The sequence below is a fragment of the Saccoglossus kowalevskii genome, chromosome 2, assembly GCF_978046115.1.
Source record: "Saccoglossus kowalevskii chromosome 2, keSacKowa6.1, whole genome shotgun sequence".
Lineage (NCBI taxonomy): Eukaryota > Metazoa > Hemichordata > Enteropneusta > Harrimaniidae > Saccoglossus > Saccoglossus kowalevskii.
Window position 1 is genome coordinate 16727177 of NC_140642.1, and position 20100 is coordinate 16747276.

Here is a 20100-nt window from a genome sequence, read left to right on the forward strand (position 1 = left end):
AATGTTAGTATGGATAGGTAAATGCAACTATAAACATAAGATGATAGGACAAAAATATAAATTGAGTCACCATATCCAATAAATATCATCCATCCACAACTGAAGCATTATTAGTTTATTTTTATATAGAACATTTAATAAAAATGTAATGTAAACATAGACGTGTGTTTTTGTTTATCGAGAAATGATGTACTTTATGAAGATCCCTTCAAAAGAATAGTTTCATCTTACGACCCTTTGAATATTCTCCTTGGGTCAGCAGCAGAGGACGCTCAGCAATATGTCCTTGTTCACAAGTTTATTTTTTGCATTTACGTTCAATTTATCTATAATCACTCATTAAACACACGATTATCTATATTTATATAAAATATTATAAAACTAAAATAAATAAATATAAATTAGATTGTTTAAAACGACAAATTAGGTCTAAAATTACTCACATGTCAAATACTGTCTTGAACAAGGTTGCCGTTGCCATAGAAGAGCCTCCAACATGGCGGGTGTGTTTTGATGAGCTCGAGCTTGCGAAAAAAGTTATTAACTCGGCTTATAGTGTAACAATTTACTGTACATCGTTCTACACAGGTAAATATATCGTATTTGATTGTTCATATATTGCTTTTTCCAGCCTGTTACCCTTACATGAATAAAAATGTACTACACGTTAAACACCGAAGTATCCGCGGCTGAACAGTATCATAACAGTTCATAACACATGAATTGATTGACTAATTTTAAGGTGACTCTTAGAATGGTCAAATTTCTGGTCACCATTTTTTTTTCATTTCGCATCAAATGATTCGAAGGTTGCATCTTTTATATTTACACAAGGCAGTAATACGGAGCAGGAAGCAAGTTAAAATATACCAAAACCTTTTATTATTTTTGTTTATGAATATTTCTTCTTGTATGGTTGTTGTTTGCCAGTTTTTAATTTCAGATATCATGTCCTCAAATTTGCTTTCTCTGTACACAGTTGATAGAAAAAGGGTGAGCTCCTATAATATAAATATTATATTTATATTTAACTCATTTGTTTTCTTTCTTCACAGCAAAGTAAATATGACGACCCTAGTTTCGTCAGATGGCCCTGCTGAGGTTATCAATGCAAGGAGGACTGAATCATTGGATGCACCAAATATTCTAAGATTGGTTTCACATGCTACAGAACAGCTATTTGGACTTGTCAACGTTGTACACCTCATGTAAGTGGTATTTTGGTGAATAAAATTGAACCTGAGTTCCTTGAAAGAATGACTTCATGTCGCACCACACTTCACGCATACTTGCTAAACTGCGAGCAAGGCTTTCTCACCACCAGCAAACTGGAGGCTTACACAAATAACTGATAGAACGCCACAGCTTATTGCGAGCAAGCAAGTTTATAGATTTACTAGAATCACATTTCTGGAGGTGTAAATGCCTTGAATGACCTTTCTCACTTTGCATTATCTATGAAACAATAATCAAAATGGTGTCATCGCAAATATCGATCAAAAGTTCTATAATAATTTAATCAGATCTATGCTTCCTCTTTCAGTAATAAATATTGTAAATTGAGTTATATTTTTAAGATTAACTAAATAACTCAAATTGAATTAGTACTACTGGTATATGCAATGAGCAAAAATGCAGAGAGAGCCCAGTCATTCCGAGTACCATACGCTAATTATTGACTCAAATATTCCTGTAGTGAGAAGGCGGTTCTTGCTGTAACCTTGCACAATGACCATGATGAAGTCTTGGCACATGCCGCTTTCTTTGACTTCCCAAATGTGACAGATGTGGATCCAGCTAAATGGGAGCAGTGGATGAACCAGTACTATGACTGTGAGGATAGTACTGTAAGTATATCCCAGCATGGCCATTCTTTTGTATTTGTAGATAAATGGTATTTGCCTTTAAGCTGGGTTGATTTAGGTCCAGTCTTTTGTTTTTGGGCCATTGAATCAATACTGTAATCATAGTAGCATTGGGTGTTATTCTTTTTCACATCCCCAACTTTATTAAAAATGATGAGTATATATCTTCCATAACGTGATAAATTCTAGGGAAGAACATTAACTAAATGATATGATTATTGATAAACCAAAATGTGCAATACATATACTACTACTACTACATTATTAATTGTTACAAACATTACATGCATATACATGTGCAAATCAATTCACTTGGGAAGTGTGTCTTCAACAAGTTAATAAATAATTTGTATTCTTTTTTCTAGCCACTGAATAGTGCCTTTATGCACTACTTTGTCTCTAAGCAGGAATTCTCACGTGGAAGCGCAAGAGAAATCATCAGGTAAGGATGGTTTGTACAAAATGCATGGTTTTTCTTTTAGCTTATTAGAATTTTGTTTTGTTAATTATGTCACTAGATTTAATTCTGTAATAAACCTGGATTGTTTTCAGAACTGCTTTCAATGCTGTACCAGACCTCCACTTTATATATCTAGTTGTACCACAGGGTGTCTACCCAGAATCCTCTTTGTCTGATATTTTCAAACCACTGGATAAGAAGAGCAATGCTGGCACCTTAGAAAAATGCGCAATCTTTGTATGTTACCGTCATGATCACTGCCCTGTGCTGTTTGTGAGAAAAGCACGGTGAGTAGCTAGGTGGCGCTATGTTGGTCTTACACTTGATGTCTATTTTGATTGTATTGTGCATCTATTTTGTGTCTTCTATCAATCGGTTTTTGTGTAGAATAATAAAACTGTTTACATTATTTTGATATTATACAACATAATGAAATGTTTGCAAACAATTAATTTTGTATTCACTTTGCGGTCATAACAAATGTAATTTCTCGTTCTTTAGTGTTGAGGATCATGATGATCTGACTCCAATATTTAACAGACAGAGTGATATGCTATCTAAAACGTATGGTGACTATTTCCTAGCTGAGTTGATTGAAGCTCAAGATGATAATAACCATGCTCTTGTTACAGAGGTATGTTACCATTTACTTCTCTACATGAGTATTGAGCTCAGCTGTGTGACTTGATTTCTGTTACAGTAATCTAATTATATTGATCCAAACTTATTTTACCTTCAATAGAATGATGGTACAGCTATAGGATTCATGAGTATCTGTGGTGAAGTGAGCAACTTAGAGCTTTTAAACGACTGTTTCGAATTGGCTCCTTTCCATGGTTTACGTAAACCACATCCAGATGATATACTGGAAGACCCGAGGGAACAAACACCACCACCACGTGAGTCATAATTTACAGTTTTTCATATTTTCAACCTATAACTAAATCATTGTTTTTATTTTAAACCATTGATTATATAAATTGATTTGATAAAACTATAAAATAATAGAGTTGTAATCTGTTCTTTCCAGCCTCTGCTCCCTCTCCAGTTGGAGCTGTGATTACCGAAGACCGACCAGGTACCCAAGATACAACTAAATCTGACAGGGTAGGCTCTGCTGGTTCAAGGAAAGGTATGTATACCATGTCTTGTCACAAGCATATATTTTATTGCATGTTGGTATTCTTTCAGTGAGCCCAAATGCTAAAATACTTGAACATTTGTTTGATGATCTACATGTATTTGCTACTACTTTTCTTTTAATCTCATCTGCAGTAGGAATATTATTTTATGCTGGTTCTAATGCATGTTTGGCAATGGAAGGAGCATGGCAATTGTCTCTAATGTCTTTGATTACATGGTTTCTTCTAGCATGGAGGTTACCTCCATGCTTCTAGTTTTTTGATTACCGATACCATTATTAGTACATGCAAATACTAACACTGTGTGGCTTGGCAGCAGTGCATTTAACATATTTTTTATGCTTGTTTTTATGCTAAACATATTTTTTATATGCATGTTCATTCATTCACCTAGATGAAGACCTTGATGAGTTAGAGGAAGGTACAGGACAATGCTTCCAATTTTATTACGTATAAATTAATTCATTTACATTTTAAAGTCATCTTATTGCACAGCACATAATTCCTAGTTTATTATCATAAAATTTAACAACTCAAAGTACATATAGTTCTCATCAAGTATTAATAATTGTTTATTTTGTTGAGCATGATTACAGTCTGAAATCATGCGAGTTTCATTTGTGGTATTAAACTTAGGGTGAGGTTCAATAAAGCATATCAAACATTACTGATGTCACATTCTTGTGGTCAAAGTCAGTATAGGTGACTTGTGATTTCAGCCTGTTAGCTGCATTTTAATTATGTGTATTACGCCAGGTAAAACATTTAGGTTCTGATGCACATGTGTTCATGATATTTGGACTGTAGTTTTTCAGATAATCTATAATTGTTCCCCACATATGTGCTGCAATTCATGCATCATCATTCCATCAAATATTTCATATACGGATAAATGTGCCAAAACATTAATAAATCTAATAAGTACCATCTCTGAATACTAGTGCAACTTTAGAGAGTTGAGTTCTTCACTAAGGGTTACCAGAAGACTTATTTCACTTGGCCCATAGATTGTTTTAAATATTGTGTTTGGATTGCTACTGCAAAATGATCACAGAGTTTAATACAATTCAGTGTATAATTTTTACACCCAAAATGAGCTTACACTGTACTACATATATGGGAATGAAATATGTTTACAATTTTTCCAACCAACATTGGAGTGGTTGACGGAATATGCATCATTCATGCATCATCACTAGCTCACGCTGTGACAATGTTGTCAAAACAATGTTACCGGTATAAAAAACACAGTTACTATACACGTGTGCATGTGCATCCTAAATAGCTTCAATTGTTAACATTCAATGCCTGCACACATGCACACTTACTCAGTTTCACACACATCTCCACTAACACCTCATATCGTCTTATAATGATTATAAGGTAAAAGATAGGAAAAGTTTCAACTGAAAAAAAATACATGTATGATTTTTTGGTCGTTTTAACACACTCAAAACTCAGAACCAAGTTGTGCAATGAACACATTTTTATAACTGTTCAAGTCTCAAAACATAGTACATTTTATTATTTGGTGAATGTCACAGTATGTCTGATATTTGATTGACTTGTATATCAATACCAAAGCCACACTCATTATTTATACCGTACATCCATACTTGTCACTAATAGCGCACCTTTTGTGGCTGTTTTCCAAGGATGTTCTATTAAATAATCACACCCCTGTAATAATTGTCTTTGTGTTATATGTAATTAATTATAATGTTGTACCGAGTCTTGTGAATATATATTTACTATTATAGTTGTTCACCATGTTTATAGTGTTAATTAATATAGGTACTATGGATAAAATAGTAATGTCACTCCCACAGTATGTGTATACATGCTATAAAATAAGTACTGCATCATTTACTATACATTGTCTATTTTCTTCATTCACAGGGGATGGAGGTGCTGGCAAAACACCAAGTGTGAAAGGAACACCATTACCACAGCAAGCCACACCACAGTCACAACCACCAGCATCCAGAGGTATGACCCATGATACATATTTCACAGTGTTCACTGTGTTATTATCAAATTCAAAATAATTTGCATTTTCTTTCATTCATATTTTTTATACAAGTATGTTTTTTTTTGTTATTTACAGAGGCTGCTAGTGAAAGTGAAGTGAAAATCAAACGAAAACTTAGTGATATACAAATGGGAGGAAGGTGGGTGAATGTTTTTTTTTTTTATCTCATCTTGTCCAAGCACTCAATAATTATGCTTATGATGCTTAGGTCTCAGTTGTTGAAGGCATGTGATACTGCTAGAATGATTTTGTGTCTTTATTGTCATTTGTTAATCTTTGGTAGATTTTGATCCAAGTATTGAATAATAGTGAAATGTTCATTCATTTGTGCAGTTAATAAAACTGATTACAACTTTTCACTGTAGTATCGCAGTAATCTCAGTTGCAAATTCCCAATCATGCAAATCAACAGCCCTTGTCCTTTGTATGAGACCCACCAAATCTAAGTTATTATTAAGTATTGAGTATCTCTTGATACAATGAAATGTGAAATCTACAAACATCACTTTCTTATTCTCTGCCATCTCTTCTTGCTTCAGTTGTAGTTCCTTACAAAGTGAAGGTAGTCGCCCAGAGTCCGCCAAGTCTGGTGCTTCTTCCAAGGTAAAATATTTCTTATATTCAGTGTTTTGTTGATGTTAATTTTAATAGTATAGTCATAAAAACCACAATAGATCTATCTATCAAAGTCTATCTTGTTTGAGTCACCTTTGCTGTTTATATGTCATAGGTGTCTGGCTCAGTAAAATCACCAGTACAGGAAGAATTTGAGGAAGAGCCGCCAGCCCCTGAAAGAACACCAACTCCACAGTTACCAGATCGAAAAATGAGAACGACGTTCAAATCAGTTTACAATGGACCTAGTAATTGTTTCTGTATACAGCTATTCTGTATTGATGAACGCTATGAAATGAGGCAAGTATAGCAGGATAACTTACATAATGTAAGAATCGCATACAAACGAGCCTTTTAGTATTTAACGTACTTACAAATAACAAAAATATTCTTAATGTTTGTGTTTCAGGTCTCTAGATTTCCTACCCATGGCTTTTGATCTTTTCCCAGACAGAGACTTCTGTGTTGTCACCATGCCACACCTTGTTCCCGAATTCCCAATGCTGCAAAGTTTTGTGGTAAGCTGTTTGTGATTTCTACTTGTATCTTGTTTCAATCCCTGAAATAAAAATACCACATACTAAACTTTCCTTGTTTCTCACCAATTAGAGGGTAACACCCAGATGTCCTAGTACTCTCGCGCAGGAATTGTATGTATTCAACAGATCGGGATTACTTCAAAATTTTTTGGTACGACCTGTGTGTACGAGTGACATGGACTCTATCCAGAATGTTATTAAGAGCCTACACCATCACGATAACTTAATTGCCGATCTCAAGCAGTACAACATTGCGAGACGAGATGTTGTAAGTTTATATCAAGATTTATATTTATAATCTCTGAATGCTCTTTACATATTTTAGTCGATAAATATTGTGAACATTTTAATAAAACATTTTCTGGAAACTCATACCGTAAACTACTCACTTTCGCAAGGGACAATTTTTTATGACAATGGAAATTGTGAAATTTTGTAGCAGTAACCATTTCTCTGAGGTTATGACAAGGAGTGTCAGCCACTTTCGCAATGAATACCATTTAATCATCAAAATTACAGCAAACATTTATATTTACCTCACTTTACAGGTAGAAAATAAACTGTTTTGATTATAGACACAGTAACGTATATACACATGTCAATTTTAATTCAAGTAATTCAAATATACTATTGTCTGAATTATTTGTTCGTGGATGTATGTAGTCCCATGTATCATAAGAATTCAGTTAATTTTTTATTCATCTGTGGTGGTGCTTTTTTTCCAACCTATGGTGGCGCTGTTCCTATAAGATGGACAGAAATAATGAGGTTATTGTTCTTCCATGTATATAATATAGAACACACCAAAACATTTTTGTCCAACTATATTTTTTTATTTTGACCCCTTTTAATGCTGTAATGTATGTTGTAAAAGTCAAATTTAGGTACACGTTTCCTTCTTCCAGAATGGCACACCAATCCAAGCATTTGTTGCCTGCTGCCTAAAACAGATAGTCGGGGTGGCCGTGACAAGACAAGAAGAAGACATTGAATACATTCGTTCACATTACAATATTGAAGACTTCATCTACTTTAACCATCACAGAAGACATGAACACGGACATTTACACCACTTTGCACTGAATCCAATATTTCAACATTATTCGAAACACTTCATGAAGGAGATTCTGAGGCAGTCGCATCATTCATGTCTCTACTATCCCGTGTATCCACCGTACTCCACAGACGAGGTAAGCCAACATACTACAGCTAAATCTCCATTAAATTTGTCTGCATTAATTGACACTTGGGCAAAGTTGTGTACCATTGGTCTGTAAATTCATACTACATGTGTATTGTTATATTTTTACTTCAGACTATTCAGCATCATTCCTTGGTGTCAGCCTTGAATTTCATGGTTCCCGTGAGAGCAAGGCGACAGATCATCTATCCATTGGAAGATCTAGGAGAAAATGCACCCTCAGAAAGGGTGTCCAAAGAAGAGGTGAGAGTCAAAAACAATAACAATAAGTGTCAGAAGAACAAAGTTCATAAAAAGTTGGGACCTTTTATTGAAATATATTACTAGTATCCGTAATTGTGTTTTATGTCGTTTTTGTCATCTGTAATTTTAACTTCTTCATATTGGTAAATAACTTACAATTTCATTATGATAAAGGGAACTGTAACCCAAAAAATGTATGAAAGTGAGGTAAACTTTATGAGTTGACTCCTGGTGCTAGAAACCCAACTTGGGAGAGTCTACTCTCATTCTCTCATCTCTTTTGTTATATGTTTGTAGGAGAGGTATGCACTGAATCATATCAATCGTAAACTCACTCTGGAACCTAAAGTGACAGTGAATGCTAGAATTGTTGTGGTTGGAGCCTCAGATGTTGGTATATCATTTTTAGAAACATTAACTTTCTGGTGAGTATATGTGCCTGATTTAAAATATTGCCTAGTTTGCTTTCATTTTTCCTATCTTCATTAAAAATAAATACAGACACAGGATTATATGCTTGCATTACTGTAAATTTAGTCACTGGTTTGAGTTACTTTTTCTCCCAATCTCAACATCCAGTCAGCTGTGATTTCTGCACAATCCATTGCTGTATGCATGGCTGTATTGATCCGTTTGTATAATGTTTTTTTTCTCTTGATTTTAGTCCACATCTAAGATTTAATAATCTGACTTTGATATCACCAAATGGTTTACCAGGAGAGCTTCCTCCAGATGACATCAGAGATAACTTCTTATCCAGCAGTCTGTGTTATATGCAGCATGAATTGTCACAGATATCATTGAGAACATGGGTTAATGTTGTCTGTGCTAAGATGGTTGCTATCAACAGGTACACGTAACAAGTAATATACTCTCATTTGCAGTGTGTTTGTCAATCAAAGATACAAACAAAATTTATATTCCAATTCCTTTTGTGTAATAAATGTAAATCATTGTTTTGTCCTTAGTTTATATTACAATTTGTATGTTACTGGTAACTTCAAAACCATTTAAACTAAACTAAATTAAATTAAACTTAACACATCACACTTTTATTCTCTGATAAGTAGTGGTACAAGTTACTTGGTTCTCAGTGATATATACAAAAAGCTTGTGTTTGAAATGTGTTCGTTATGTTTAATTTTAACACTTCGCTTTCTGAAAGTCTTCAGAAATGGCTAAAGTGAATGAAATATAATGGCACCAGCAAATGATGTGTTAAGTTTTATCGTAACGTTACTTAGCAGTATATCCTCTTATTTGGTGTGTCACATTTAATCTTGAGAGTATATTGTGGTAGCTAGCATCCTCCAAAAAAACTTGAATGCAAGATAGGATTTCTACTTTGCATATACTTAGCTTAACCTTGTTTAATTATTTGCATATCTGAGGAATCTGTAGAAAGGTCAACAGGTGGACAGCACGAAAAGTCAGTACGCATACCAGCTAATCAAGATAATGGTAGTAGCACATAGTCCATATGGCTTGAACTTGAATGCTCATGCATGCATCTATTTTACCTGAACTTGGTATCTGTCTACTACAAATGAGATCAGTTTTTGAAAATATAATAGACAACCTATCTCCAGGAATTCAAAAGTACTAAACACACCACTAAACATCAGATACATATAGTCATATATAGCTCTATTGCTAAAATATCACTGTTCATTCACTTTCTTTTTTCCATTTATCTGTACAGAAGCAGCAAGTATGTGGTCGTCACCGGTGGAGCTAAAGTACCCTATGATCATCTCATTCTATGTACAGGTCAACAGTATCAGATAAGTGCACCGACTGAAGCTAATATTGATGATTTAGTGACCAATGAAGAAGTACCAAACAACCCTAATAGGCATTACACAGGGGTTGTACCCAGTAATGTGTTCACTATTAATGACGAATATGATGCTTTCCAGGCTAAAGTGTGGATCTCCAAAAATTTACTTGATACAGAAGGTAGATTTTGACATTCACTTTATATTATTAAAACGTCTTTTTAAAGTGAGCCCAGCTGGGAGAATTCGCAAGGCAAGAGAGTACATCTCGCAAAACTGTTAGTTATGATAATTATGTTTTCATGTGTGTGAATATCATCATACTTGTGTGCATGACTTAGCACTCAACCTAGACTATATGCCATCCCTCCCTTTGGGGATTTTTATTTCAGGTCACGTTCAATTTAGTACCCTTCCAAAATTAGACTGTCAAGCCATGATACTTGGTCATTGAATCACTATACTTTTTTGAATATTTCTAGTGTCTATTGTGACTATTGTGAATATTGTGTGGGTAAACTAGACTTTGACAATGATTGCTTGATGGCTGTGACAGGTGTTAAATACATCTTCCACGCTTTGTGAATCAACCGTTTTTTAAACAAGCCATTTTTTGTCAAAATCAGTGCCAATGATATTACTTCAAGTTTTGTTGAAAGCAATAATAACGTTGCAATAACCATGAATTAACACACTTCGCAATTTTATTTTATAAACAAGATGAACAAAAATTGGCAGCTGGACAACTTTTTATAGAGGTTGCTTTACTAAGCACTCACCTCCCTAAAATAGATGATTTTTAAAGCTTGGTACCCTGGTAGGACGGGTGCGGTAAATTTGTCCTCCCTGTAACATAATGGACTGTTCCCTTTTGGCACAATTGAGGTCTAACCCATCTGAATGATAAATTTTGATTAATGTGAATTTAACAACTTACAGTTAAGTCACTTTAATAAAGAAATACTTTTGTCGGTGTGTGTTAATTGATATGTAACAACATGTACTTGTCTGAGATAGACAAGAGATTACACCCTTAGATTAGTCAATCCATGAGAAAGAAAAAAAGTTCATTGGTATATGTTCAATATATGGGCTGAAAATGTTTCTAAATCATTCTGATTTATCAGGTGTATATATTTTTCTATTGCACATTGCGTACCTATTCAAGTATAACATTAACAAATGTGTATTAACCACACCATGACTTGGATTACAGGGAAAGTACTGATATATGGCCACACATTGGATGTCTACACCACTATTCAAACCTTACTGATGATGGGAATACCTGGTGAACGTATCATCATGGTGCAACCACCGCTGAACTACCAACCAACGTGTTTCAACAATTCTACAATTGACAAAGCTATAACCAATGCATTGAAACACAGTGGGGTACAGATCCATACTGGTTACTACCTGGCTGAGTGGAGTGACTGCATGGGTGGAGAGGGTGATGAAGTCCACTGTGCTTCATTTACCTCTGATACTAAACCCATTAAGTTAGAATGCTCTGTGTTCTTGTGTTACAATAGGAAAGGTGTTGACTATGAAGCATTTAAAGGTAAACACTGCTCTCATTTATCACAACTTGGTCACACTCATAAAATAGTAATTTATGGCACTGTTTCTAAATCACCTGTCTAGTCACTCAGGTGTGATAATAAACAAGAAAAACGAGTATTTGCTCCCACGATATAAATATAATATATAAAAGATCTACAAACTTGCAATGGCTAGACTTTAAAACATTAAATTTAATGAACCTGGGACAGAATAGTGTGTCAGTTTTCTGGATCAACTGCCTATGAAGCATGTGAAATAACAATGTGAGGTTGCTGAGATGAGACATCGTAAATTTCACAAAGTATTGGTAACTTGTGTATTCTGCGTATATCCAGCTTTCATGTAATAAACATGTTTTTCTGACCTCAGTTGTCTTTCGCTTTTCAACTTTTTACTGTGAAATTCACCTATGTTTACTTGGATGTTTAGCACAAATTTGTATCAATAAATAAAATCATGTGGTGTTGGTAATGGAAACAATTTATTGCTGAAACAAAACAAAAGTCCTATTCTCATGCATATCCAGTTGTTCATTTATTTTCACTCCTGTGGTGAATACAGATATTTGTGTTGTTTTCGTTGATATGGATAATTAATGTCCAATTGCTGTTGGTATGCAAGTCTATTTTCATTGAGACATATATTTCTGAGATATATATCAAAAAATAAGCCTCCATTCGTTGCATGTGTCTAGTACTTTATCCAGAACATATGCACATGCAGTGGTTTACTGGTTCAATCCAAGACTGGTTCAATCCATTTTGTCTTTTGAAAATGTGGTATCTTATGCATGCTTTGTCAGTGATTGTTCAAATTTGTTACATACATTGTACATTTTAGCATACATGTCGATGACGATTTGTTCATAATCAGATCAAAGATATCCGACTGGTGGCCATCTTTCTTTTTGACCATACTACTATATCTCCAAGGCTTTTAGACCATTTTCATTCATATTTTTCACATATATCATAAATATAGGAAAACATGTTCATGTCAGTTTGTTCCATTATCAGATCAAAGATGGCCAACTGGCATCCATCTTGTTTTTTGGAAAATGTGTTTTCTTAGACAGGATTTATCGGTATTTGTTCAAATTTGATACAACATTATATATGTTGAGATACATGCCCATGATGATTTGTTTTGTGTTCGAACCCAAAATGACCAACTGGCAGCCATCTTGTTTTTTTTTCAAAATGTCATTGTTGACATGTTTATTTTCTCTTCAAATTTATACATGTTTGAATACATGTCCTTGACAATTAGTTTCACAATCTGGTCAAAGATGGTTGACTGCCTGCTTTTTGACCATACTACTATATATATATATATATTTACCTGAGCCCCAGACGAAGAAAATTCATTTTGGATACAAAAAATGCATGAATAATTAATTTAATTTCTGACCATATATTTCGATTTTGGAAAAGTAATTTTAATACATCTAATTTCTGTTGATACTAGACCAGCCATTTATTCACTATCAATTACTAACTATGCTTTTGGTCCATAACTTTATTTTTTGGTATGAATAACTTTTCCCCTAATTCCAACGGGGACTATGTCATTAACAATGACTTGTTCAATTCATGGTTAGGTCTCTGATTTAAATTATACAAGATGTCCAAATGCTAATCTTTGACTTCTCTACGAAATGTATGGAAGATATTTTTAGCTCCGCTGTCGACTTTGTCGAGCGGAGCTTATCATATGAGTGATTGTCCGTCGTCTCCGTCGTCGTCCGTCGTCCATGTCAATGTTTTACTTTTTCGACTTCTTCTTGAAAACTACAAGCCTAAATGCTTTGATACTTGGTGTATATGTACTTTGGGTAGACCTCTCTTAGGTTTGTTCATTTCATGTTGATATCTTTAATTCTCTAATTTTGGTGAATATTTTTGTCATTTTTGGTAAAAACTGATATTTTCGACTTCTTGTTAAAAACCGCAAGTGCAATTGCTTTGATATTACATCTATAGGTACTACATGTGGACCTCTCTCAGATTTGTTAATTTTGTAATGATATCTTTAATTCTTTAATTTTGGTGAATATTTTTGTCATGTTTGGTAAAAACTGATATTTTCGACTTCCTGTTAAAAACCGCAAGTGCAAATTGCTTTGATACTACATATATAGGTACTACATGTGGACCTCTCTCAGATTTGTTTATTTCGTGATGATATCTTCAATTCTCTAATTTTGGTGAATATTTTTGTCATTTTTGGTAAAAAGTGATATTTTTGACTTCTTGTTAAAAACCGCAAGTCCGATTGCTTTGATATTACATATATAGGTACTACATGTGGACCTCTCTCAGATTTGTTCATTTTGTGATGATATCTTCAATTCTCTAATTTTGTTGAATATTTTTGTCATTTTTGGTAAAAGTGATATTTTCGACTTCTTGTTGAAAACTGTAAGTCTGATTGCTTTGATATTACATATATAGGTACTACATGTGGACCTCTCTCAGATTTGTTCGTTTTGTGATGATATCTTCAATTCTCTAATTAATTTATTTTGGTGAATATTTTTGTAATTTTTGGTAAAAAGTGATATTTTCGACTTCTTGTTAAAAACTGTAAGTCCGATTGCTTTGATACTATTCATATTGTTCATTTTCTAATGATGTCTTCAGTTCTTTAATTGAAATGTGCCTTGCTAACAGCGGAGCTATCTCAGCCGATAGGCTGCTTGTTAATATTAGCTATGTAGACACCTTGGGTGACAGATTGCTTGTTTAGTCACTTGCTGGGATGGTTAATTACTGCTTCATCCACTCAGTTCTAATCGTATCTTTATCATTTGTTTTAATTCGCAGCTATAAATGATAGTTGTCTTGTGTATGATGGTAAACTGGTGATAGACGCTAATTTCCATACTAACGATCTGTCCATCAGAGGTGCAGGGCCACTCACCAAATTCCAACGTAAATACCATGCTGATCAGTGGTAAGACAAACAGCAGATTTAAATTTGTATATTTTAAATCATTCAACTTTCAGTATAGTGATAATTTCTGTTAAGTTAATATGACTTTGCATGTTAACAGACATTTCATTGCCATCATAACATGTCGTGTATACATTATTTTAACTTGTTCCAGGACCCACAGTAACTTCAATTCCAAGGAGGTGGGATTTTTATTAGCATCAACCATGTTGAGACTGTTTGATCCCACTATAGAAAATGACATTGTTCCACCAGAGGAACCTCATAACCTGATACCCATGTATCGTAGTGCTAAAGTACAGAGTGGGTTCCTACCTGGTGATTATTACTACCTAGACTATGGTAAACCTAGTCTTAAGCAATCATTGGATGCTCTCATGGCACAACAAGACTATGTAAGTATTACTCACTCATTAAGGTGGATTTTTTGTTGTATTCTAACACTGTCAGAAAATATATTTATCGCCGACCAACATTGATGATGTTTTTCTTTGCTTACAGGGTGAGGAACTGATCACTGGTCATCCAGACAAGGATGGTTCAGAATATTTCAGAATTCATGTTAATCAGTACAGTCAATTAGAAACTGTCACTTGTTTGTCTAAAAAGGTATGCCTCATTAATTCCAAATGTGCCTGCTCAATTCAGTGCATCATTATTTCAACTTTTTATATTGCAGTAACTACTTCACCCATTTCTATGTATATACCGGTAAGTCTATAACTATTAACCTTTTTTTATTCTTTTTCAACCTCAGCCAATTGACACTGGTAACCTCCTATGTCTGTATGGATTACATGAACGATTCCTCAACAACATGTTGTCCCGATTTAAGGAAGGTCTGATCAAAGACTTTTATGAGTTTTTCAAAGAAACATGGTGCTTGGCTGTGTTCCATGATAGATTTGGTGACTTCAGACAAGAAATTCGTGAACTTCTTATTCAAAGACCAGTAAGTAACGCTACAACTGAAGATACCGTAACTCAGTTTACATAGAAGCTATTTCGTCAATGTGTGTCATATCTCTAATCAACTATGGCTTTATCTTTGCCTTTTTAGGCTGCTGACTTGCCATCACTTGAAGAGAAAGTACGTCAATTGATAGAGCAGGATTTACAGGTATTTTCACTCTACAGTATAAGTTTCTCTTCATATACAACTTTCCAGTTTACTTGAAGATAAGAGAAATTCATTATATATTTTCAAACATTTCACTTGTTTTTTTCTTTCAGTTGGAGAAGAAAGACCGTAAATACTTGAATGATGAATTTGAAGATGGTTCGTACCGGAAAGCAGTGGAGACTCGTTTGTTGAGTTTCTTGAGTTACAATTACTACCATCTGCCGATGTACGCCAAACCCGGAATGGTGTAAATGGTGATCATCACATCATAGACACTAACCTTGGCTAGCCTTTGCAACATCTCACATATGTATGCATAAACCTTTAATCTGATGTAATTATACCATTTTGTACATAGAGTAACTATATAATAATTGTTTGTGGATATTTGTAATTTCTCTTCACTGTCCTGACTTTGTATCATGCGAAGTTAATCAAGTTGTATAACTGAAAATGTAAATTTCTGAGTCAGATATGAATCTGGTAATCTTTTAACTGCTACATTTATCCATCCCAAGAAATGTTAAGTGATTCATATACATGTAGACTTTAAATTTTCTGATATATTGTGTATTTATATATTTTGTGTAGAATTACAATTGATGGATTTTCTAAAATGTATTAGAATGATCAAATCCTATTCATGTCTTCTTTGAAGCAAGATTGCATTTTTTTTACTAGCATTGTGGAATGCTTTGTATCATCTGTTAATAAATGTTTGTACTGTATATCATGTATTTTATCGTGTTATATGAATGAGAATCAGGTTCTGCATTGTCATGCACACATTCCAAACATTTTTCACTTCATTGTTTAAATTTCTCTGATGAATTCAGCATACGAATTTGAGGCTGTACATGTCATTGTTGGTTGTATTGTCTTGTGGTTCTTACTTCTCAATAATAAAGCATTCTTACTCGTTTCCTCTTTCTCAGATTTGACAGCTTGTCCTTATGAGAACACAACTATCTCAAGAGATAGTTATCTTTGGGTTGAGATAATTAACAATTCACTTGGATGTGGTATTATTGGGGGGGGGGTCATTTTGTTTGTGTAATCTAATTAATTAAGCTATACAGTGCATTTTAATTGTTTTCATAATATCCTAAGTTTGTCCAAGTACATACACACACATACACTATACAGATAAATTACCTAATTTGCATAACCAATTTCAGCTTGTTCGTTCTGTGTTCTAATCAATCTGAGAAGCATAAAAATGTTCAGATTAAATGGTTGCTCAGTAAACGTCAAATAATATTGAATTTGAACAATTCACCTTTTCCAAATTAAATTATCTTAAATGCCAAAACTCGGTGCACAGACAAGTATGCTGTTGATACTGCTTCCTGTACAAATTTCATATAATGGACTTGACATATTTGGTCAATTTTAAGGTAGCGGGACTATTATTTGCATACTTGTTTTCATCTTCTAATTGTGACTAAATGACTATAAATAGACCCAGGAAAGTATATATTTTTAGAATCGCCAGACTTCAAGCTTTTCACAAGTGTATTTTGCATGCCCGTATCTGCATTCTACGACACGTTACTCAACCAAAAGTGAAAAATTACTTTTTCTGTAAAAAAAATAATTACGCATTTATGCCGGCGATAAGAAGTATTTTTTTTCACTTTTCCTAGTTGTTCAATAGTCTGGTAAATTGAATGTGTCTGGTCAGTTTTATTTCAAGCAACGCGTTTTAAAAAATAGTGTGCTGAATTTCAATTACTGTTTTAGTCGCATTGCCCCCAACTCAAACCACAACTCGGTAAATAATCGATGAAATAGTTTGTCTGGACACATTCAAGTTCCTCTCACTGTCATCTTAAAGCTGTGAAAATTTGGTGTTAATCCGACTATAATAAGTATACGTTATTTTTTGTTAAAGACCTTGTATTTTGAAAAACATAAACTCCTAGAAAACGTCGATGAAGTAACAGCAAAGATTTTCAAGCTTGTTTATCGGCACAATCAATTTGTTTTCCCATCAAGGTCTGTTTTAACATGTGTAGGGACATCCAAATGTGTAAGGCTATTGAAAACCAAAAAAATAAAGGAATGGGATAGCTATAATTGGATAAATTCGGCATATGAAAACACCAAAATCAATGATTTTTTTAGTGGCTGTGTGACCTTGTGTCTGACACATTCATATGCAAATGACTAATCTGTGAAACAAATAGGGGCGGAGACAAACCACTCAAATGTTTGGAAACACTAATTGTGTGTCAGATAGCTACTGATAACACATCCTAACATTGCTTTGTCTTGAGTTTATCTTTGAAACTTATAGTCACACAGATTAAACCTGTGTTGTTGATTTTGGAAAACACTACTGAGGCTGCCTTGCTTCCCTTCAGAAAATCTACATTTTAACCAACTTACATGACATTCTAGGTTACATTGACTTTATCAGATGAAAGTTTATAGTGCATTTCATCAATTAATAAATAAATGTGAAAATCGTAATTTTCAACACAAATAATAGTCTCGCTACCTTAAATGTTGGGATTCAGTTCACTAGAACTGGAACATGTTTTGTACAGGGTATGGAAAGCATGACATTAATGTAGGTAGGGCTTTTATTAATAGATTGAAAAAAAAAATCACTGTCATATATAATAATTCCACTTTATTAGATAATTGTGCTCTAAAACGAACAGTGGGAACGTGTGCTTTCTTTCACTACAAGCACAAGTTAAGAACACAGTAAATGACTGAAATGCCAACAAAACAGTGTGGGCAGCTATAATGAACGTGAACATTCAGAGCTTGCACAATATTAAATATAGTATTGTCATATGGCTGGCTCACTTATATAACAAGAAAATTAACATAAACATTTCAATTTAATAATGTACAAATTAAGTTTAAAACTCTAATAAAGCTCTGTTCTAATATTTCTTACAAGCAATGGTGACCCTGACAATTATGTATAGAAATTATAATAATGCTGTATTTGTAGTCAGAACTCAAGAAAGATGAGGGCTATCATTTCATAAATTGTTAGAAAATTCTTACAAAATTTGTAGAAATGGTGGCTTCTGTATTATAGATCCAATTGATTTGTTATTGCAAATACAAAACATCTTGTTTAGTATAAAACTCATTCCAGGAACTTATAAAAGTTGATGTATCAAACTGAGCTTGTGCTGTTGGGTTCTATTGTTTATAAAAATTAGTACATGATGGTCTTATAAAAGTTATCAAAAAAGTTGTAATTGTTTTTGTTTTTTTAAATAACTTAAAATTTCAGTGGAAGCCTCCATTAGCACATGAGGTATGTTGCTTGTTAATACAAAAAAACTTGGCTCTAACTGTATGCTGAATGGCTAAGAATGCTGTGATTGCAACATCTATTATATGAGGTACAAATAACTTACAAAAAGTCATGGTACTTTGGTCAGTAAAAAAACATGTACTGGCACAGTTTTTAAACTGTGCAGAAAAATACCCTGATAGCTTGGTCTGCCATTGTTTTTTTTTTAAGATAAAACATAACATGGGCAGTGATCATTGACCAAAAAAAAAAATCTACATAAAATAATTACAATAGTAATGTAATACTGTCTCTGTACAACAAACATAATTGTGATATGGTTAAGAGCTAACGCTATAGGTTTTTACACACACAGGACTTTGAAAAGTTTTTATACACAATTGATACTGAACACTAAAAAAACTGTTATATACAAATTTGTAAGATTATTTACTTGACAAACTTACAATAATTTGAGATACCCTGGCCATGGTCAATGTCTGTTTCCAATTCAAGCAATTTATAATTAGTTATCCCGACAATATACAGTCATGTACAAATACATAATTCACATTTAGACAGCACTATCAACAACATTCACCAAAAAGCGCCCTCTTGGTTGAGTGTGTGTTGCATCACTTAGTGTTGATTAACATCAAAACAAGTAACCATCATCACGTGTGATTTACAAACAGCCAATCGTTGTTCCAGCTGATCAGTTTCCTCTTGAAAAGATTCCACAAAATTTGGTGTATCAGAGTCAATGTCTTCAAATACATTTACTGCAACAAGAACAAGAATAGACAATATAAAAGTGCTGGCATGAAACTTGAGTAAATCTTACAATTGAATTATATACTGTATTGGCTCTATTAGAAGTGCAATTCCAAAGCACAAGTACATTTATTGTATGACCATAAACTCTTCTGTCATTTATCTAAACACATGCGCTACTAATATTAAAATACTATCATTTTCTATATCAGATGCATATTTCTAATAGAAGTACATATAAACTAAAAATTGCAATTATTTTGTACTGGATTATATCATTCAAATATGACTTATTTGACCATAGACGTAATTTACAGAAGACCATATGTATGCTGATAAGGCAAATACGATATTATATGACATATTTTTATGAGCTTTCGTGAATCAATATGCTTCAAAAGCAAATCAAATCAAATCAAAAGCCTCAACAACCAAAATTTGAATGTTTTGGACATATGTCGCATAATAATCCTAATACATTTCAATTACCATACTACTTTCAGTAGTTCAGCGGTGACATTCCTTTCCCATTGTATGTACTG

The 20100-nt window shown here is 33.6% G+C and overlaps 2 protein-coding genes across 4 annotated transcripts in view; one reads left to right on the plus strand and one right to left on the minus strand.

Annotated features, from left to right (window-relative positions):
• Window positions 1-487: 487 nt before the first annotated feature.
• Window positions 488-16455, plus strand: LOC100378255 (cilia- and flagella-associated protein 61-like). Its single transcript, XM_085492282.1, has 26 exons — window positions 488-588; window positions 1056-1208; window positions 1697-1847; window positions 2231-2307; window positions 2418-2612; window positions 2827-2959; window positions 3068-3224; window positions 3356-3457; window positions 5367-5456; window positions 5575-5638; window positions 6039-6102; window positions 6230-6414; window positions 6524-6632; window positions 6724-6921; window positions 7559-7843; window positions 7969-8097; window positions 8395-8522; window positions 8762-8947; window positions 9800-10056; window positions 11092-11439; window positions 14267-14396; window positions 14551-14791; window positions 14898-15005; window positions 15154-15348; window positions 15457-15516; window positions 15630-16455. The coding sequence occupies exons 2-26, from the start codon at window positions 1066-1068 to the stop codon at window positions 15768-15770; spliced, it is 3876 nt and encodes a 1291-aa protein (XP_085348408.1). The 5' UTR covers window positions 488-588; window positions 1056-1065; the 3' UTR covers window positions 15771-16455.
• A 1687-nt stretch (window positions 16456-18142) lies between these two features.
• LOC100377557 (uncharacterized) overlaps window positions 18143-20100 on the minus strand; it is a 70471-nt gene continuing 68513 nt past the window's right edge. For all 3 annotated transcript variants that reach the window (XM_085492296.1, XM_078005316.2, XM_085492301.1), the window contains one exon: window positions 18143-19566. In XM_085492296.1, the coding sequence (XP_085348422.1) occupies window positions 19424-19566 (143 nt within the window). In that variant the 3' untranslated portion in view covers window positions 18143-19423. The remainder of the gene's footprint in view (window positions 19567-20100) is intronic.